Here is a 21,622-nt window from a genome sequence, read left to right on the forward strand (position 1 = left end):
TTATTTTCAGAACATACAGTCAAATAGGCTCTTTTACATCCTTCAAAATAAGATAAGAGACACTTTATTCGTCCGCATAAAGAACGGCCGAGCTCGGAAACAGGGCTGTTCTCTGTGTACCTGCTCGTTAAGCTCGTTATGACAAAGTTGTCTTTAAGCTGGAGGAGCACAGGCAGCTTGTTTCAGACAGCTGCAGGATCAGGGAAAGAAGGGTTATTTTGAGCTGTGAGTCCTGCAAAGCTTCTCTGAATAGTCAAAAAGGAGCTTTAAGTGTCACAATAAAAGCATGTTAGAGTGTTTGAGATGGAAACGAGAACGATAAGAAGGTTGCTGGTTCAAAACCTGTCCTGGTTTCCTCCGGGGATTCCAGTTTCCTGTCGTCAGTGCAAGTCGGATGAAAATGCTGTGGGAACGTTTGGAAATGTGAGTTTAAGTATTTAGTGAAGAAAACGCTTCTGGGAATGTGTCTGTAGCTGTGGGTTGGACTCCTCCTCCTGCTGTTGGCTGTAAGGAGCAAATACTGATGTATCTGAAACTGAACGCTCCACCAGGAACACTGGACTGTTTCCGTACACGAGTCTCAGCCGTTAAATCTTTGGGTCTTTCAAAGCAAACATCTCCACAGACGGCGGCACTGTCTCAGTGTTTACAGGGATCCAGAGAGGGGGAGGAGTTTCAGTGTGCTCAGGATTGGCACAACAGACGGATGAAGGAGGGGAAGATAGAGAGAGGGAGGACCACTCCCTGTTCAGCCAGTGTGGACAGAGAAGAGACCCGCTCACAGTATGGGGCTGGAGGGCTGGAGCAGGGATGAAGGGGTGTGGGGATGGTGGTCCGGCAGCTGAGGGGGATTTGTGAGGCAGCATCAGGAATTAGGCTGTCCTTCGTTTCCACGCATGAATAGTCCTCACACACATAAACAAACAAACAGCGCCGGGCAGGCTTCCCCTCCCCTCCCCTCCCTGTTAGAGTGGTGCTGTGAGTCTAAATGCTGCGAGCTGATTGGTCAGTAAACTCCAACTTTGCTCCTTTCAGCTCCGCCTGGATAAGAAACGAAGTGATAAACAGTTTAAAGGACTCTCGCTCCTCCCCCTCCTGACCTCTCTGCTGCTGCACCTTCCTCCTTCACTCCCCCACCCCACCCTCCCTCTCCATGCAGCAGTTTGGGCTCCACCCCTCTGTCACCCCCAGCCCCCGCCCTGACCGACTGACACTACCTCCACCGTCTCCACTCTCTCTGCCTCACAGTCCCTCCTCCTCCTCCTTTCCTGCTTCTCTCCATCCTTCAATTATCCGTAATTTTCCTCACTTTGCATCTTTTTCAGCTCGTTCAGACGCTCCGGCTCTTTCTCCTCCGCCGTCCTTTCGTCTCTAATTAAATCCCAAATTGGAGGAAAATGTAGGCTAATGTTTCAAATGTGGCTCCTTTGTGTGTCTGTGAATGCGCTGAGCGATGAAAGGCCGGCGGTGCATCCATCCCGCCTGCACAAAGCAGTTATTCCACAATCACTTATTTAGGATCCCGTCGGCCTGAGCGGGGAAGGATAAGCGGCAGCGGGGCACAGATTCGTTTCTGTGAGCCCGACGCAGAGCTACACTCCATCCTGCAGACCGCAGCGAGTCATGATTGTCAGCCACAGCTCACAGGAATGCAGGCGGTCTGCTTCGGTCACATCTGTGTTCTCACATTTCTGCTCGTCTTCATCTTTGACCCAGCAAACATGGACATGTTGTGGCTGTTGGTGTATGGAGGCCTAAAACAGCAAAAATGACATTAAACATGTCCTTGCACCAACCTGACACTAGGTGCAGGTGTTTGCGACACGTTGTTTATCATCTCTTTGCATTTTATTCTTTTTATTGTCCTCAGAATTAATCATTTTTATATTTTCCTTTTATGTTTTATCGCATGTATTCCTGCGTCGTTCGAGGCAGTGTGAGACTGGCTGTTGATTTATTGATTTAACAGCTGATGTAATGCAGGTGGAAATTTAAAAAAAAGAAAATGAATGGGGGATTAATTAAAAGGAAATATAAACAAAATGAAACAAATCAGTTTATCTCTCACTTGAATGAATTATTAAATGCCAACATTATTAATTGTACTCTTGTTGAGATTATTGGCTTATTAAGTTTTTAATCTACATGTTGGCAGTTTCACACTCCGGCCTGTCAGATGTTTGTGAGCTCAGGCTGCGGACTGTTTAAAACACTGTTTGTGACACTTTCTTCTCCTCTGGGGTCTTTGTGATGTCATAAAGCCCCACCTACCTGCTCTTTAAGCTTGTGTAAACGTTAAGTTAAAAGGAGAGGAGCTCAGGCAGCTTGTTTCAGACAGAGGCTCCAGGATCAGATAAAGAAGGATTATTTTGAGCGGTGAGTCCAAGAACAAAAAGAAGGAACGTATATGGTCTCGTATGAAGATGATGATGATGATGACGTAGAAGTATGAAGAGTCTGATGACTGCTCTGAGTTGATTCCAGCTCGTAGTTACCAGCTCCTCCCAGCTTCTCCCTGCGCTGCACCTGACCACACCTGTGTAAAGCTGATGGAGGCAGAGAGGTTTCATCACTGCAGCACTGAAACACTAAAGACAGCAGACTGACTCTGAGGGAGTCTCAAAGCCTGAGGTGGTTTTCTTCATGGAGCAGGGATGCCACCTGCTGGACAAGTGATGAGTTTCTGCTCTGGAAAGTGTCTTAATGTGAGATCTGTTCTATCAGTGACTGATTTATAGCAGTAGCTGTGTGTGTGTGTGTGTGTGTGTGTGTGTGTGTGTGTGTGGGTCAAACACACTGCACTGTGATGCTGCACAGATCTGTGATTGATTCGTTGACATTTGGTTGGCCAATGAGTGATCAGTGTCACAGTTAGACCCGCCCCCACACTCACATTCAGTTTAATGAAACGATGCAGCACGTCGCCACAAACCAGCAGGTCACATGACACACGTGTTTGCTACTGTGTGTGGGGCGGGGTCAGGTTGGAGCCTCTGGTGGACGTTAGAGGAACTGCAGCTTTTATGGGAACGTCGCTCTTCCTGTGAGAGGTGGCGTCTCTGTGTGAACCAAACTCGTGAAAGTCATCAGTGAACGCTGTCAGTCTGACCTTTAACCCTCCCGTGTCTCTTCTTTCAGATGATTCGTCCTCAGAGAGCGGCAGTGGAAACGGCCTGCCCGCCCTGACCCCTCCCTCCTCTGCTGTGACAGATGGCGCCGTGGTCAGGGAAACTGAGGTTGTGAATGGAAACGGTGGCCCCGCCCCTCTCGACTTCAGCAGGCCCACTTCCTCTTCCTCATCCTCTGAGGACCAGCAGCCGATCAACCTGAGTGACCCGCCTCCTCAGCGCCTGCCTCTGCCCACCTCACACCTGCCCATCACTGTCTCAGCGGCGGCCGCGGCGCTGCTCGGCGCGCTCCATCCCAGCGCACCCGAGGAGCTCCGCAGGAAGTACCCGCTGGCTGCCAAACCTCCTCTAGCTCCACATCCCGCCCTGCCGCTGCCCCTGCCGCACACACACGCTCCTCACAATGCACACGCCCCCAACACGCAGTCACACACACACGCGACCGAGCTGCGACTGGACCGCGACGGCAGGGAATATGGCGGCAAGGTGAGACACAAGCCTCCTGTACCTCTGTAGCTCTATTTAATTCCGGCGTTTTCCCGATCGTGGAACGCTCCATCAGGAAGATGGAGACGTTCTGTGTCGTCGTGCTTCTGCACGCTACGACTTCAAAAACTTGTTCTTTTAGCGTCTCTTTTATTGAGAAAGCATAACAGTCGTTTCTACATTTTACTTTTGCTTTCACATTTTTAAAAAGAACTTGGGTAAAGGGGTAGCAGGGCAGGCAGGTTAGCATCATATTATTGAAATGGGAAACTCAGAGCATCAACATAAAAGAAATCATGGTTCATAAAAAATCACACCTCACAGGCTTAACATATTCTGTCCGTTTAGGCCACAGGTGTTGAACCCCAGGCCTCGAGGGCCTGCAGGTTTAGATGTGTCCTCGATCCAACACAGCTGATTTAAACGGCTAAATCACCTCCTCAGCATATTCTGAAGTTGTCCAGAGGCCTGGGAATGAACTAAGCATTTGATTCAGGTGTGCTGACCCAGGGTGAGATCTAAAACCTGCAGGACGCCGGCCCTCGAGGCCTGGAGTTGGACACCCCTGATTTAGACCATGGCTGTATCCCAATTCAGGGTCTGCAACCTTAAAGTACGCAGCCTCAACGATCCTCAAGGGCCGCGTACTCAAAGACCGCTAAGGCCGGAAGTGCGAGGCTTGTGAAATGGGACGGTCTAGCCTCCGTTGTGCTGAGCAGGTTGCCTAGCAACCATGATACTAACCACTGGAAACGTGTCATACAGCTGTGTTTGACAGAAATGAAGGAGAAAATCTTTTGTTCATGTGTTTCTTTCTACATGAGCTTTGATCATTCTCTGTAGGATTAAGCTCAGCTATTGAACGGCGCATATTTAAAGGCTTTAAAACCAAGTTAGTACAAACGTCACTAATGTCACATGACTTTGTGTGGCCAACAGTAATGTTTAATGTTCTTCGTTATTAAACATTTGCACATAAATAAGCGACATAATATTCAGTACTTAATTAAAGTTTACTCTTCGGCCGCCCCTTATCGTTTTTTTTTCGGCAAAATTATCCACACCCATCGCCGCGCTATGCATTCTGGGATATATTGGGCCATGAAGTCTACACCGCCACGTCCTTAAAATTCAGGGAAATGAAGGCCGCATTTCGAGCAGCCTTTGAATTGGGACAGCCTTCGTCGCGTCGCTGTGACGTAATCGGCCTTAAAATGCGGCCTTTAAGGCTGCAGACCCTGGATTGGGATACAGCCCATGTTCTGTAGACAGTATCCCTCTGAAGTTTAAGAGAAAATGACAGTTTTCCCATGGTATAGATCTCTTGTACAGAATGTGGTTCAGGCTTAAGCCATCTCCTCGTAACAGGCTTTTTACTCGCAGCCATACAAAAGTCTTCTATGATTAGATTAATTCATCCACTGGTGTGTTACACAAAAATATGGTTTCAAAGGTTAAAAGAAAAACAAATGACAACACATTTTGTAGATGTTCGTGGATTAGTGCTGGTGACTAACTTTGCAATCCCAAAAGATTTGGAAACGGTTAGCTCCATCTCGCCCACATCTCCAACAAGTGTCGCAGTTCCCCGATATCTTTGCTGAGCAGGGCTGATGAAAACTCTCGTAATGATTTTACAGCAGAACTCACGGCAAACACTGGACCCGGTGGTAGCCCACTGTGTCATGCAACACTCCTCTGTAATCGACAGGTTACCTTCTTTTCCCCACATTGCTTTCATATACAGAGAGCTGTGGTTTTTACACCGCAGGATGCTCTTATATCGTTTGGAAATCATTTTGCTTTGCGCTCCAGATTTGGTTAATGATAAAAATGTTTCTACAAACTGTAATTCGTTTAGGTTCACTTTTAAGTTTTGATTAAAATAATTTCTGGCCTGTAGAAATCTAAAGAAGTCGTCTGAGCCTAAATCATGTTTGCTCCTTTCAAAGCTTTGAAATGCCTCCTTGTGGACGAATGAATAATAATTAGTTATACCTTTTCAAATCCAGTTCTTGAATCTATTATCGTACTGATTCGGGGAAAATCTGAATCACATGCTCACCATCAAAGCTTAGAGGCAAATTCTGATGACTTCTTTCAGAGCAGATGTGATTATTTGTAGTATGGGTTCATCTGCCATGTCTGTTTTGTTCTGTAACTTTATGTCCGATATTAAAGCTGTAACTGGTTTTCCTTCAACATCTTTCCATCCGGCGGAGTAATCTGGACAGCAGAGACATATCAGTGGTCTTAGCTGAGCTGTGCAGTAATATTCTCGTAGACAAGGAAGCCCACGACCTCCCTTTTCTTTCTTTGATTGCAGCGTTTATACTCGAGCTTTTTTCCCGTTCCAGATGTGTTTTGACAATATTCTGTCCCACGCCACAAACTGTTTTTGTGGCAGTCGGTAAAGACTGAAACAAATACAGGGAAGAATATTTAATCTGGTTGGTATTCCATCTTTGTCTGATTGTATGGATTCGTTTAGCGGGGCATAGTTGGCATTGAACATTTTGGTGACGTCACGACGCATTACCACCCATAGTAGCGATTCTTAATTTTGACTGGTGGTTCATAGTTTAAAGTTAATACCTGCATTTTGTTTACATTAACCTTGTATCCCGAAAAATGAAATACTTTTGTGTATTTTAGGTTTTTTCCCCAGAGTCTCCTTAGAAACTGTACCCTGATAGCAAAGCTGTGCTGGCTGCCTGTCTGCTGTTTACCTCTGCTGTTTACTGTCGAGTGAGGAGCCTCCTGTGTACTTGCGAGGAACCCTTATTCATGTCAGGGGGCGGGGCTGCAGTGAGGAGGAGGAGGTTTTGTTAAGATGGCAGTGGCGTTGCCTCTTTCCAGAGGGCCTTTAAACTCAGCTTATCATGTGTCTGACACCAAATATATGAAGATTTCTGAGAAGAGTCCTCAGTGATGCATGAAGCTGAGCATCAGGAGTCCAAACCAGGTTAGCAGCAGATTAATGGCTAACATCCAGCTGTGCTGACCATCTCGGACCTTCTCTGGGCTGAAGTTTGAGGCATCTTCTTCCTGTCATGTGACGGTGTCTGTCTTCGCTCATCAAAGACACATGCCGATGTAAGCTGACCACAGCCCCGAAGCTTGGCTGTCTTCATCAAACGTCACTACAGTTCAGGTTGTGCCGTTCAGAGCTTAGCTTGGTGCAGTGTCTAACCAGACCTTGTAAATCCTCTTCTTCATGGACATTAATGTTTGTTGTAGAAGAGCCGCACTGATCAGTTTGTGGGAGGTGAAAGATTCGGTTTGTAGCTCTCAGTGGAGCCTCAGAGCTTTGAGGACTGAAGCTTGGAGCTGAAAGGCTGTTGGGAAGCCGGCAGGATTTCTTAGGTTGTTGGAAAGGTTTCACCTCTCCTTCAGAAGGTCTCTAAACCTAAAGAAGACATCCAGTTATCTTCAGCTTGTTGACATCACACATCAACAAGAAGGAAACGTCTCACCTGGCCAGCTCCAAGGACACCTGTGATTGGATGGATCAGATTGTGTAAACAGCTCTGAGGTTGAGAGGAGCCTGACTCTGAGATCTGCCTGGAAGCTGTTTTCAAACAGTTAAAGGAAACAGAGAAATGATATGGAAGAGAGAAACAGTCCATGAACACATCTCCTCCTCGCTTTTGTCTGAAAACACGTTGCTTTGTTGGAGGAGATGTTCACACAGCCGCAGGAGATCGCACTTCTTCCTTCCTCGTCTCGCTGCCTTTCTGCGGCGCTGAATAGCACAGACTCACAACAATGTGCGCTGGCCTTGGAGGGAAAGTGTTACTGCAGACAGGCTGCAAACACAGACTCACACGAAGCTCCGTCTCACGCAGAGAGCCAGAAACTCTCGACAGGTGTGTGTGTGTGTGTGTGTGTTTGTGCATGTTAGTGTGTGTGCGTGTGTGTGTTTGTGCATGTTAGTGTGTGTGTGTGTGTCTGTGTGTGTGTGTGTGTGTGTGTGTGTGTGTGTGTTTGTGCATGTTAGTGTGTGTGTGTGTGTGTGTGTTTGTGCATGTTAGTGTGTGTGCGTGTGTGTGTTTGTGCATGTTTGTGTGTGTGTGTTTGTGCATGTTTGTGTGTGTGTGTTTGTGCGTGTTTGTGTGTGTGTGTGTGTGTGTTTGTGCATGTTAGTGTGTGTGTGTGTGTGTGTGCGTGTGTGTGTTTGTGCATGTTAGTGTGTGTGCGTGTGTGTGTTTGTGCATGTTAGTGTGTGTGCGTGTGTGTTTGTGTGTGTGTGTGTGTGTGTGTGTGTGTGTGTGTGTGTGTGTGTGTGCATGTGCACGCTGTTATGGAGTGCGGTCTAACACAGCTTGAGTGGGTTTCTTTCAGGAGTCACATGACTGCCTGGGCTCCATGCTTAGTTCAGGTTTCGTTAGCAGCGACGACCCGGTCGTCATGACGTCATCCGTAACGGAACCACAATTTGTTCTGTGGACTTCTTCCTGTTTCTGCCCGTCACAATAAAAGCATTCGTCTCACACAGTCAGCGGCTCAGACTCTCTGTGATGTCATAGATCTGATACGTCAGTCTGATGTTTCCATCTGAACTTTGCTCTGAGCACATACCTCAAAACTCTTGAAAACATTCTTTACTGGTTTCTGCACCATTTTACCGCCGAGCCTCTCAGTTTCACCTCCAGCTGCACACAGAGCTTCTCCCAGAAGTCTCACTGGTTTTCTTTCATGTGTTTCCTGGTTTTTTGATGGCAGCCTGTCCTGTATTTGTGTTTTTAAAGGCGGTGTTCCTCGTGCTGTGAGAGGGAACCAGTATTTGACTTGGTTCTCTTGAAAGTGTTCAAGTATTAGTAAGGTGATCCTGCCTGGACTGTTCTCCAGCTGATAATTACTCGTCATGATGATGTCTGAGTGTCTGCAGCAGTGAACGAAATCTTTATATTTAAGCACCTTTTCATTGGCGAGCCGTCAGACGCTAACAAGACTCTTAATTAGTGTTTTATTAAGGACGAGTCCGTCGGAACAGCCGAGCCACTTACAGCCCTGAAACGTGTAAAACAGAGAGCCGCTCGTAACCGTGCGTGTGTGTGTGTGTGTGTGTGCGTGTGTGTGTGTGTGTGTGTGCGTGTGTGTGTGTGCGTGTGTGTGTGTGTGTTCAGTCCCCACAGTACAGTTCAGGCGGCAGCTACGACAGCATGAAAATGGACTTGAGCGCCGAAGACTTGACCGTGGGGCGTCATGGCAGCCAGGGCGCTCCCGATGATGATGACGATGACCACGACGACCATGACGACAACGACAAGATGAACGACACGGAGGGCGTCGACCCCGAGAGATTAAAAGCCTTTAATGTAAGTGAGAGACGGCGCTTTGAATGACGTCCATCAACAAACGTTATGCTGATAAACAGAAATGTCGGACAGCTGTTCGAGGCATCGATCCAAAGCATGGCACATCTGAACCTTCATCCACTTTTATTATCACAATCTACCGAATGATCAAAGCTAGCGTTAGCTGTGCTTCCAGACACTGCAGACAGGTGTTCACACGCTCTGCCCAGCAGAGACGAACAGCCAACGACCGTTTGCTTAGAGCGAAGAACAGAAAAGGAGCAGAGGATGCTGATCAGTGCTGATCACATCTGTGCATTGAAAATGCTCCAAAAGGCTCCAACAACACAAGCATGGTGCAGAGGTCCAGTTCAGCCTAGCAGACAGTCAGTCAATAGGCCACACCCCCTACAGATGCAAACTTAAGACTTAAAACCATTTAAACAGGTGTTATGAGAACAGTCCAGCTGTTATCTTTGTCTTTGTTCAACTCCTCTCCAGTGTATGAACTGTGTCAATGCATGTAGGCATTACCTGCTGTGTGTGTGCACTCTCCTGCAGATGTTTGTGCGTCTGTTTGTGGACGAGAACTTGGATCGGATGGTGCCTATCTCCAAGCAGCCTAAGGAGAAGATCCAGGCCATCATCGAGTCCTGCAGCAGACAGTTCCCAGAGTTCCAGGAACGCGCCCGCAAGCGCATCCGCACCTACCTCAAATCCTGCCGTCGCATGAAGAAGAACGGCATGGAGGTACTGCAACATGCATGCTGCTCTTCTTCTTTGCTTATTTCTTTAATCTGCTCCACCCTGGAGGTCCCTGCAGGGGGCGTCTGCGAGACGAGGGGACCGGTTCTCAAAGGTTAGCTGGGATGGTTGAACTTCTGTAGAGTCGCATTTAAAGTGAAGGTCTCAGATGGACTGAAGCGGTTTGTTCACTGTGACCTAAACACAAGGTCAGAAGGACGGGGGCTAAAGAGGACACGAGCTCAGGATAATATACCAAAGGAACAGGTACAGGTGCCTGCAGTGGAACATGTGACAAAGACACTCGGAGCTCGTGTCCCACGCAGTCACAGCGCGTCTCTGTCACGGTGCTCACGTCTGCGTCCACAGAGGGCAAAGGTCAGAGCCAGGAGCTTTCACAGGTGATCATCACAGCTGAGTCTGAGCTCTGAAGGTCAATGTCATAAATGTAGTCTGAGAGTGTGGAGGACAAACTGACCAATCACGGCACAGTCTCTGCTGCCCCTGGTGGTGGAGACACACATGCTTGGATAGCTGATGTTATTCTTCATCATCTAAGCTTTCTTGTCCTTCATCTCCTGCTGTTTCATCTTCTTCTTATTCTGGTTCTTCCTCCTCATCCTCTTTTTCTTCTTGTTTTTCCTCTTCTCCTCACAGATCATCAGTTTACCTTCATCTTCCTCTCCCACCTGTAAACCTCTTATTTTCCATCTTCAGGCTCTTCCTCCCTGTGGTGCCCTCATTCTTCATCTCCACCTCCTCTTCCTCAGTGTGTTTTCCTCCTCGCTGTGAGCTGAAGCGGTTTGACTACCTTCTCCTGGACGTTTCCTTCCACTCTCACGATCACTCCTCATGTTCTCCTGCTGATCGCTTTTTTAGCTCGTTGGTTAATTGTTCTGTTTTTTTCTGCTGTGGATGATTTTCCTTGATGTTAGTGATGTGAACGTGATGATGAAGAACCCGAAGACTCTGACCCTGAGCTTCTGTTGTTTTCAGACCCGCCCCACTCCACCTCACCTCACCTCGGCCATGGCTGAGAACATCCTGGCTGCTGCCTGCGAGAGCGAATCACGCAACGCTGCCAAGAGGATGCGCCTCGAAGCCTACCACGTGAGTTCCTGCGGTGCTTCCACAGTTGTGTCCGACACAGAGCTGCTTTACTGACGGCTTCCAGCGAGAGGCGCTCTCTCCTTTCTGATCAGAAAACCCCGAAGGAACATCAGGGCTTCAGTGCTGGTGTCAAACATGAGGCCCGCGGGCCAGAGTCAGCCCGACAAAGATTCCGATCCAGCTCACTGTGGAAAATGTGAAGCAGTGCATACATACAGCTGATAGAGACCATTCACACCACAGCAACCGACGAGCAATTTAAGGTTCCTGTTTTTCAAAAAGTAAGGAATATTATCTGTGACACAAACCCGACTGATGACCACAGAACAGCAGCGCTGACACGTTTCTGTCATTTACAGCAGCAGCGTCTCCTCATCATGCAGACACACACATGCTGTGGCCCCTGCACAGCCCTGACTCACAGCCATGTTTCAGGGACGAAATGTGCAGGACAGGGGCGAGGACAGTGTGGAGGACAGGGTCAAGGCGAGGACAGTGTGGAGGACAGGGTCAAGGCGAGGACAGTGTGGAGGACAGGGGCGAGGACAGTGTGGAGGACAGGAGCGAGGACAGGGGCGAGGACGGTGTGGAGGACAGGGGCGAGGACAGGGGCAAGGACAGTGTGGAGGACAGGGGCGAGGACAGTGTGGAGGACAGTGTGGAGGACAGGGGCGAGGACAGTGTGGAGGACAGGGGCGAGGACAGGGTCAAGGCGAGGACAGTGTCAAGGACAGTGTCAAGGACAGGGGCGAGGACAGGGGCGAGGACGGTGTCAAGGAGGGCGAGGACAGTGTGGAGGACAGTGTGGAGGACAGTGTGGAGGACAGGGGCGAGGACAGTGTGGAGGACAGGGGTGAGGACGGTGTCAAGGATGGGCGAGGACAGTGTGGAGGACAGGGGCGAGGACAGTGTGGAGGACAGGGTCAAGGCGAGGACAGTGTGGAGGACAGGGGCGAGGACAGTGTGGAGGACAGTGTCGAGGACAGTGTGGAGGACAGGGTCAAGGCGAGGACAGTGTGGAGGACAGGGGCGAGGACAGTGTGGAGGACAGGGGCGAGGACAGTGTGGAGGACAGGGGCGAGGACAGTGACGAGGACAGGGTCAAGGCGAGGACAGTGTCGAGGACAGTGTCAAGGACAGTGTCAAGGACAGGGGCGAGGACAGGGGCGAGGACGGTGTCAAGGAGGGCGAGGACAGTGTGGAGGACAGTGTGGAGGACAGTGTCGAGGACAGTGTGGAGGACAGTGTCGAGGACAGTGTGGAGGACAGGGGCGAGGACAGTGTGGAGGACAGGGGTGAGGACGGTGTCAAGGATGGGCGAGGACAGTGTGGAGGACAGGGGCGAGGACAGTGTGGAGGACAGGGTCAAGGCGAGGACAGTGTGGAGGACAGGGGCGAGGACAGTGTGGAGGACAGTGTCGAGGACAGTGTGGAGGACAGGGTCAAGGCGAGGACAGTGTGGAGGACAGGGGCGAGGACAGTGTGGAGGACAGGGGCGAGGACAGGTGGAGGACAGGGGCGAGGACAGTGTGGAGGACAGGGGCGAGGACAGTGACGAGGACAGGGGCGAGGACAGTGACGAGGACAGGGGCGAGGACGGTGTCAAGGATCGGCGAGGACAGTGTCGAGGACAGTGTGGAGGACAGGGGCGAGGACAGGGTGGAGGACAGTGTGGAGGACAGGGGCGAGGACAGTGTGGAGGACAGGGGCGAGGACAGGGTGGAGGACAGTGTGGAGGACAGGGGCGAGGACAGTGTGGAGGACAGGGGCGAGGACAGTGTGGAGGACAGTGTGGAGGACAGGGGCGAGGACAGTGTGGAGGACAGGGGCGAGGACAGTGTGGAGGACAGTGTGGAGGACAGGGGCGAGGACAGTGTGGAGGACAGGGGCGAGGACAGTGTGGAGGACAGGGGCGAGGACAGTGTGGAGGACAGTGTGACAGGGGCGAGGACAGTGTGGAGGACAGTGTGGAGGACAGGGGCGAGGACAGTGTGGAGGACAGGGGCGAGGATATGGCGTTATTTTTGTGCCTCTATTCTGAGAAAATTTGAGTTTAATTTGAGCGAACAAAATTCCTTACAGTGTTTGCTATTATCCGTATACACACACACTAACAGCCCCGCTCACCCAGTTGTTGGTGTTTGCTCTTGCATTATTATTAGTAGCGCTGTCAGCGTTAATCTCTGTTAGCGCAGATTCCCCGTGCGAGAGGCTGCATGGCGTCTACAGGTTAGCACGGTTAACTCGTTAGCGCTGTGCAGCCCCACGCACACGTTAATGCGATTATGGCGCTGACAGCACTAATTATTACCACTCCACTGGGTTTAGCTGCCATCACACCTGTGATGTGTTGGTTATCCATACAACATTCAGAGCTGTAGTTGGACACGCCCACGGCAGGCGGTGCCCATGATCATGAATATGTTTCGAAGCTGCTGTGAGTGCAGTTTGCATTTATCAACTTTCCAGTTTTGGAAGTTTTTCTTTAATTCCATGAGAGAAAAATCCCCTGTCAGCATCAGCATTCCTGCTTCCTGTCCCCATCGTGCTGTTTTTATTTTGAAAAGCTCCTGACTTCCTTGTCCTTCCTCAGGATGAGCAGATCACTCTGGATAAGCCGTCCGGGGTCGGAGGCGTTCTGAGGGAGCCGGCGTCCCTCGCTCACTCCGCCTACTCATTGGCCGCCTCAGCCTTCTCCTCCCAGGAGTCCCAGCTCTATATCAACGGCGCTGGCCTCAGCTACGGTTACCGTGGATACCCAGGCCTGAGCGCCACCATGCAACACCCTGTTTCCTTGACAACCGGTGCTGCTGCTGCCGCTGCTGCTGTTGCTGGTCAGACCAACGGTAAGTGATGACACAAGCAGTCCGTCTTTTACTTACAGATTGTTGGGTGTGGTTTCATCATCAAAGGTCCAAAGTTGAAATGTTCGGGTCCTTCCTGTGGATGTTTTCTCGTGTCAGGAACATATTTTATGTAATATCACATTATTTCTAAGTAATGACATCATGATGTCGACCGTGTTCCTCTGCAGGCCCCACTGACCTCAGCATGAAGTCTCACTCCTCCACCAACGTCAGCAACTCCTCCTCTTCTGTTGCCGCCAACAGCCTCGGTGGGCGGGGCAGTGGTGGTGGAGGAGGGGGCGGGGCGTCGACCCAGCTCAGCCAGCCAGAGATCACGGCCGTGCGTCAGCTGATCGCTGGATACCGAGAGTCAGCCGCCTTCCTGCTGCGCTCAGCAGACGAGCTGGAAAACCTCATCCTGCAGCAGAACTGATCTCACACACACACACACACACACACACACTACCCCGTCACGTTTCCTGCGCCCTCGCCGGCCTCGCCTGGTTTTGAAACTGTGGCGACCGTTTGGAGGAAAACGGGAACCTGAGGCCGCAGCGAGGGCGGAGAATCCACCGAATCCTGCCTGAGAACAAAACCCGGAACGCCGCAGGAAGCTCGGCTCCTCTGCGGAGGCGCCTCACAATCACAGAGGAGGAGGAGCAAAGACTCTCTGGGGAGCTGTGGGGTCGATCTTCTTCTGGTTATAAAAACGACGTTGCGTTGAGGCTGTTTGTTTTCGGACGCTGTCCGTTTCTTTGTTGGGACGTTTTCTCTTTCGTGATTTTTCCGTTGGACTTTTTTAAAGTGAAAGAAGAAAAAGAACAGACTGTTCGTGTTCGCCTGTATATAAGCTCTCTGTGTCCTTCAGCACTTTCTCCTCACCTCTGACCTCACCCCGTCCTTGCCCTTGGCCCCGGGAGCCGCGCGCTCACTTATGCATCCGAGACGCCATTTTGACCACCAGGAAATACCTCAGATCAGACCTGCCAATCAAACGCTCAGCTCCTGCAGGTGAAGCCGGGTTTCTCCGCCTCCTGATGTCGTCAGCGTTTCTTTCTTTTCTGAGGAGAGTCGTGCACGTGTGCGCAGGTTTACCTCCAGCTTCTATGAAACCTCAGCATCTGTCCCTCCTCCTCCTCCTCCTCTTCTTCTTCTCTCTGTTTGGACCTACTCTCCGGCTCTTCTTCGTGGACCTAAACCTCCTCCTCTTCCTCAGGCTTGAGGATGAGGAGGACTGCTCCGTCTTACTGTGTGTGTCTGTTAAACTCTGAGATGGCCATTATTATTATTGTTGTTATTACTATGATTATAATGATGAACTTTCATGTTGCTGCTGCTATTTTAAAAACCGGACCTTCTGCCATAGACCTGAAACCTCAACACAGCCGGGCGGTAGCTCGCCGCAGTGCCCCGTGAAAACACGACCAACCGGCTCAGAGAGCGACGGTCCGATCCGGCGCTCCTCTCTGTCCCGCTGGCTGCTTGGTTGGCTGCTTTCTTTGTTTTGCTTCATAGGGCTCGATTCCTGTCGTGTTTTGTGACTTTCTAACTGTGAATCTTCTTCTTTTCGGACCCTCCCCTCAGTTTGGAGGGCACGGGGAGGGCTGTACAAACTTCTAGTCCCGTGTAGATTAATACTATCTGTTTGTTTACTAGTGTGTAACTTGTGATTAGTCTGAGAGGAAAGTGAGGCAGCAGATAAGTGGAGCGGGAGCTCCTCCCTCAGGTTCTCAGCCATGTTGGAATCACTCCTGATGTTCTGGTCCCTGCTTACGCTCTGCTGCTTGAAGAGTTTGACGTTTGTGGAAATAGGATTTGCTTTCAAGTTAGATGAAAATCTGACCTCATTGTTGTACCTGTCTGTAAATTTCAGCTGCACCTTCCAACCCTGGAGCTCTAGAAGCTGCAGTTCCTCTGATGTCCTCTGGAGGCTCCAGTGGTGGGTCGGCCTCATAGACTCCCATGTTAAAACTTTAGAGCAGAGGTTAACATGCTTATGGCTCAGCAGTAGCTTCTGGACCATATAGGATACAAGACAGTAGCCCTAAGCTAGCTTAGCTTTAAACACTAGAAGCTGGGGGAAGTGGCTAGCTTACTCATTAGCATGTTATGCCCTGTAAAAAGAAGCCATACTAAAAAAAAAGAGAGAAAACATAACATGTTAGCTGGTGCTCTGTACAGGAATAAGCAGATTTTCTGACCTTTAAACAGAGCCAGGCTAGCTGTTTACCCCTGCCTGCAGTCTTTGAGCTAAGCTAAGCTAGCTGTCAGAACATCAAACGTCCCATCAGGATCTCTGCAAGGAAGCAAGTTATTTCCCCAAACTCAAACTCTTCCTTTAATTCTCGTTCTCATCACCGCTGAGTACTTTTGCCTTTTGATAGCGTTGTTTATAGATAATTATTTTTCATTATGTGAAATTTAGCTTCAAAGTGCATTTTGAACCTCAGCTCGTTAAGGCCCTCGGGCTCAGTAAGGCCTCGGGCTCAGTAAGGCCTCGGGCTCAGTAAGGCCCTCGGGCTCAGTAAGGCCTCGGGCTCAGTAAGGCCTCGGGCTCGTTGGGGCCTCGGGCTCAGTAAGGCCTCGGGCTCGTTGGGGCCTCGGGCTCGTTGGGGCCTCGGGCTCGGTAAGGCCTCGGGCTCGTTGGGGCCTCGGGCTCGGTAAGGCCTCGGGCTCGTTGGGGCCTCGGGCTCGGTAGGGCCTCGGGCTCGTTGGGGCCTCGGGCTCGGTAAGGCCTCGGGCTCGTTGGGGCCTCGGGCTCGTTGGGGCCTCGGGCTCATTAGGAGTTTGGGCCCTCGTTGAGGCCTCAGACGCTCGTTAGGGACTTGGGCTCGTTAAGCTCCTGGTTTCCTGGATGATGCTCTGCTTCTATTATGGTTTCTACTCAGCTCGACGGTCATTTCACTGTAATTTGCTCCCTTTTTGCACAGCGAGGAAAGCAACAGTCATCTGTGATGTGAAGGGGCGGAGCCCCTTTGTGTGAGTGTATGCATGTTTCCTCAGAGGGACCGCCCCCCACGCCCCGCTCTGCTGTGAAGCAAAGGGGGGGGCGTGGCATGACAGTTTTCTGTCATGCGGCTGATAATCACCACGTTCACTGGAAGGTTTGTGATGGCAGCTCAGACCTCACAGCCTCCACCCAAACATCCACACCTTCATGCTCATGTGCAGCGACAGAAGCGCCCGAGCTTTGGGAAAAGTTTCACACGGAAGTGACTGAATTTGATGAGGTTTTGTTTTTGGAAAGCTGTGATTAAAGATCAGCGAGAGGAAAACTGGAGAAAAATATGCAAAAAAAAAAAAAAGACAAGAAGAAGAGCAGGAGGGCACGACCTTTGACCCACCTTTCACCTCAAAGCATTTAAAAAGGATGATCAACACCGATGTCCAATCAAACTTTATTCGTCCTCGTAAACAGAGTTTGGGTCCCGGCGTCCCGTCCTGCTCTTCCTCCATCTGATCCTCACTGTGCTCTCAGATGCTGCCTCTGCTTCCTGGCTTTCGGAGTCAGAGCGACCCAGCACCTCTGGGTCACCTGGACCGGTCCAGGTGTGCTGTGATGGGCTGAACCGCTCTCTGCTGTGGCGGCAGCGTCAGCAGACCCGGGACTTGGAGGTGTGGCGATCCCTCGGACCGCGGCGGGGTTTCACCTGCACTGCTGCCGTTCCAAAAGCCTCGAAGCTCCCAAATGTTTGTGAGAAATAAACGAGATCCTCCTGTTAGACAAACAGTTGTTTGTTTACTTTGAATGGCAGCGTGCGATTGGTTTCCTGCTGTCGGGGAGGATGTCCTGAAGTCTCCAAACACGTCCTTTGAAGCAGTCTTTCTCTGTGATCGCCTTCAGAATCGCCTGTACGGACTCTGAGGACTCCATAAAGTTCAGAGGAAACGCAGGAACAGTTCGATGCACTTCTGCTTTATGTTCCCGACTTCCTTTAACTTCCTGCTCACGCCAGGGTCGAATGTTCGAAGCCGTTCTGTTCATCCTCCTCGATACCTTCTGCTCCTTTGAAACGACCTCTGGCGACCTTGTTATTATTCGTCTTTTGTTGGATTTCTTAAGGAATAAGTTCATAAAACCTTTGAGATGGTCTGATGAAATCATCGCATCACTTCCTGTTTCTCAGAGAGGATGTTTCTGAATCACACACAACAAAAAGCAAATGACAATCTGCAGAAAGGTGGAATTTGCTCTCTGTTTGGTTTCCATTCCTGCTGTCGGCACAGCCGGACAGATCGGGAGAATGATCCCAGTGTTTTAGCCATACACCGCCGCCGCCGCCTCCTTCTCCGCTCGTTGTTAACGTCTCCACGGTCGAGTACATAGCAGATGCGTTTCTATCCAGTTTCTATTTTTTAGTATGACGTGATTCTTCTTCTGATTTCTATATTTTGTAGTGTGATTAAAGTGGTCTTTTTATATTCCAGCAGTTTCTACCACACATTCCAAACGTGCACGTCAGCAGACGGGCCCCGGCCGGCGCCGCCGCGGATGCTGAGCTCATCTTAGCTGTCCTCCACAGCTGCTCTGTTTTTAAAGGTCGTGTTGAGACAGAGGTGGTCAGTGTGTCACAAAGATCACGGCGTCTCGTCGACCTCTCGGGCCTCAGAGACTCTGGAGGTGGAGTCGATCAGTTTACGTCACATTTAGCGCCTTCTGTCTTCATGTCCACCTGTTTTAACTCCTTAAAAGGAAAAACCATCAGTCGCAGCCTGCTGTGATGACGGTGAGTCAGCATGGAGAGCCCACCTGTGTCCACAGGTAACAGAAGCCTCCTGTCAGCCCCTCTGAAGGATGTTGAGGGGTCATCTTAAGGTTCAGGGTCAGGGTCTTCCTGCTGCTGTCACCTTTAGATCACTCAAAGGAGGTGCCAACCGCTCTTAGCACGGAGGAAGACGTGGCGAGGAGGAGGAGAGCTCGACCCACAGTCTGAGCGGTTTCCTCTGAACCGTCTGCCTCAGACGATCGGTCCTCAGGGACGAATTTAAAGGGGCGTGACCTCACGATGGGATCATGCTCCCGGTCGTTCCTCATCCTCAGAAGCGAGGGTCAGCAGTCTGTGTAGAAGCAGGAACCACGACTCCAGCTGGTTCCTCTCAGTTTGTTTCCTTTTGGCTCAAAGACTCGAGTTTGATGAAGCGTGGAAACGCGCGCTTCACTCATTAAATCTGGCTGTCATGGCGGCAGGTTTCTAACAGATGCAGACATGAACATCAAAGTGCAGGATGTATTGTTTGTGTCTTGAATCACATGTTGCTGTGGAGGACGGCGTCTGTAGTCGCGATGCCAGTCAGGTCCCATCGAATCAGAATCTAAGCTCAAAACACGTCTTTGAGAAAAAAAGAAAGAAGGCAGACGGCGTTATGGAGCGTTTTTATTTTTCTATCTGTACGGCTTCTGTCAGAATATAAAGACGGCGTCCGGGCCGCTCGGTTTCCTGGTTTTCAGTTAGTGCTTTTCTCTTTCCTTCCCGTCTTTGGCTGACTTCTTTGTGCCGGACTCGTGACTGTCTCGACGTCCTCTGCCGGGCCTTCGTACCTTCAGTAATACCAATGTGAAACCTGTAACTCTCCTCATGGTTCGACTCAGTGGAAGTGTGATGTTTACATGTACAGATTTTTGCTATTTTTCTTTTCTGGTTCTTTCTGTTTTCATCTTCATGCCTCTCTTTTCCACTCCTGAGTTCCTCTCGCTCCTTCCTCACACAGGGAAATGGGGCTGAGACTAAATATGATTATCCACCTTTCACACTCTGCCCTTTCCCACTGTGGAGGCCTGAGAGTGCCAAAAGTACTAATGGCCTTAGCACCTTTAAATGCATCAACTAAGAAATTAATCTGAACTGTAATTCTCCTCTTTATTTCCTGTTTCATGTTGTAAATAAGGAAATAAAGTGCAAAATGAATGCATGAATAAATGAATGTAATTGGCACGCAGGTACCCGTGCAGCAGCCATGTTTGGACCTGACCTAAGGCTCATTTACAGCTCAGGTAAATGATTTGCAGGCCGTTAGTTTTAATTTAAAGCCTGTTTTCAGTTCATCAGTGTTAGTTTTATGGGATTATGACATATGAGAACATTATTTATATATTTTTATTTTCATTATTTTTAGTAGTGCACAGTTTGGTCTAGTTTTTAGAAGACGGCGATTTCCTGCAGGAGAGGTGGTGAGCCTGGCCCAGATGTGGTCCAGATGTTGGCACAGTCACTGAAGCCGGGTCAAAGCCAGACGGGGTAAATCTGTACAAAGGTGAATATGGACAGAAATGTTTGGGTTGATGCATTTAATTTTCTGTTAAAGTGTTGGAGCTGTTCAGTCACTTTGGCAGTTTCAGTCCTCCGTAGGGTCTGGGGGATCGGGTACTTCCTGTTAGCATCATTAGCGTTGAGTTAAATCTGCCACGCTAACGTGCTCGGTGAAGAAAGTCGAGGCATTCCCGGGCGGCCTTCTGGGTGTGGGAGGGAGGAGTTGTGCGATTGTTCGGCTCTGGAGGGGTGGGTTGCGGTTGACCCCCGACCTCTCGGCTGACTCCACGGCACACAGGATCCCAGCGGGGCCACGGCGACCCTCCGCGATCCGTGGGACACGATTCCTCAGTGAATGAAAAGCCATTTCGGGCCCCGGGCGTCGGGTCTTTAGTCTGTGAGTGTATTTAGCGAAACTTAAACTGCGGACGGCGAAACTCAACCTCAGGAACAGAAAAAAGGACATGACTTTTATAAAAGCAGCTGAAGGCCCATTTCCCTCTCTTTGATACCATATAAATTATATCAAATCAATTCTTTTTATATTTATTGTGTTTATTATTCTTCTATATAACAGTGGATACCTTTTGCAGTACCTGTGGCTGAATATTTTGATTCTTTAGAAAAGTGTTGATAATATATGTGAAAAAGAAAAGAAGAAATGTGGGTTCTTATTCTTTCTGTTGATGACTACATATCACTCTGGTCCATGACGAAGAAACCAATGATTATACAGACTGAGCTTTCTTTGTGTGATGTCACTGCTAAGGCTGAAATGTTTCTGGACTTTGTGACCGTTCAGTTTGTTTTTGGTTTGTTTCCTCCCGAGCTGTACATCACAAAGCTAAATATACTAATAAAAACTGTGTGCTATCTATCAGACGCCAGCTTTCACGCGCCCTTATTTCCTCCCATCACGAAGACTGACCCCTCACTGCACCGCATTTACGTCGGTGGCTGCGGATCGCATCCAGAGCCGTTTGCAGGTTCGTCTGGGGCCTCTGACAGAAATCCGCTCAGTCGGATGCAGCACACCGGACCGTGTCCGGGCTGAATAATCTGCAGCAGCGAGCGTTCGGATTAAAGTCACTTCCTGTTTGGTTTGGGAAGTCGCCGTAATTTGATCACATGACTTCATAGCACATTACACATCATAACACAGACTGTATATAAAAGATGCTTGGTTAGCACAGACTGTGTGGAAGCATCACACATACACAGAATAACATCCAATCACAATCCTGGAATCCTGGAGCTCCGCCTTCTTGGTCTGTTAGTACAGTGTTAGCCATGTTATCGGTCACATGATGTCATTAAACATTGAGTTTTTACTGCCTGTGTTCCTCAATAATTCGTTGTATGAATACGTGCGTTTGATTTTACATACTTCAGCTGCACTTCCATGTTTATTTGTACTGGAAGGTTTCAACAGACTCACTGCTGCCTCTGCTGGGCGTCAGAGGAACTGCAGGAATATAAATAAAATGGAGTTGTTAGAATTAGGCCACACTCACATCATTTCATTAAATATTTATTCTTTAAATGCTCAAATGTTTCTGACGTCTGTGTGGTGGCCCTTTGGGGGACTGCGATCCTCATATTGGACACCAGTGTGCTGCAGCTTGACTTCATGAGTCACCCTGTGGGTGTGTTTGTAACGGCGGACTGACACCTGAACGTGTTGCGGCTGTCAGGTGAGTTTCAGATGCATCTGCTTCTGTTCCTGTGACGTCACAAAAGCTAAAACTTCCAAAGCAGGT

At 49.7% G+C, this 21,622-nt stretch overlaps 1 protein-coding gene across 5 annotated transcripts in view; it reads left to right on the plus strand.

Annotated features, from left to right (window-relative positions):
* Positions 1-20,744, plus strand: part of LOC309697836 (nucleolar protein 4-like) — a 114,265-nt gene extending 93,521 nt beyond the window's left edge. For 2 of the 5 annotated variants that reach the window (XM_082520016.1, XM_082520018.1), the window contains exons 6-11: positions 3,139-3,614; positions 8,744-8,935; positions 9,476-9,664; positions 10,655-10,768; positions 13,362-13,614; positions 13,803-20,744. In XM_082520016.1, the coding sequence (XP_082376142.1) occupies positions 3,139-3,614; positions 8,744-8,935; positions 9,476-9,664; positions 10,655-10,768; positions 13,362-13,614; positions 13,803-14,047 (1,469 nt within the window). In that variant the 3' untranslated portion in view covers positions 14,048-20,744. Of the gene's footprint in view, positions 1-3,138; positions 3,615-8,743; positions 8,936-9,475; positions 9,665-10,654; positions 11,050-11,127; positions 11,225-13,361; positions 13,615-13,802 lie in introns of those variants that run through there. The other 3 variants (XR_014273935.1, XR_014273934.1, XM_082520017.1) reach the window with 3 other exon arrangements.
* The last annotated feature ends 878 nt before the right edge of the window (positions 20,745-21,622 follow it).

Source organism: Aulonocara stuartgranti (genome assembly GCF_965226115.1).
Source record: "Aulonocara stuartgranti genome assembly, chromosome: 20".
Taxonomy (NCBI): Eukaryota; Metazoa; Chordata; class Actinopteri; order Cichliformes; family Cichlidae; genus Aulonocara; species Aulonocara stuartgranti.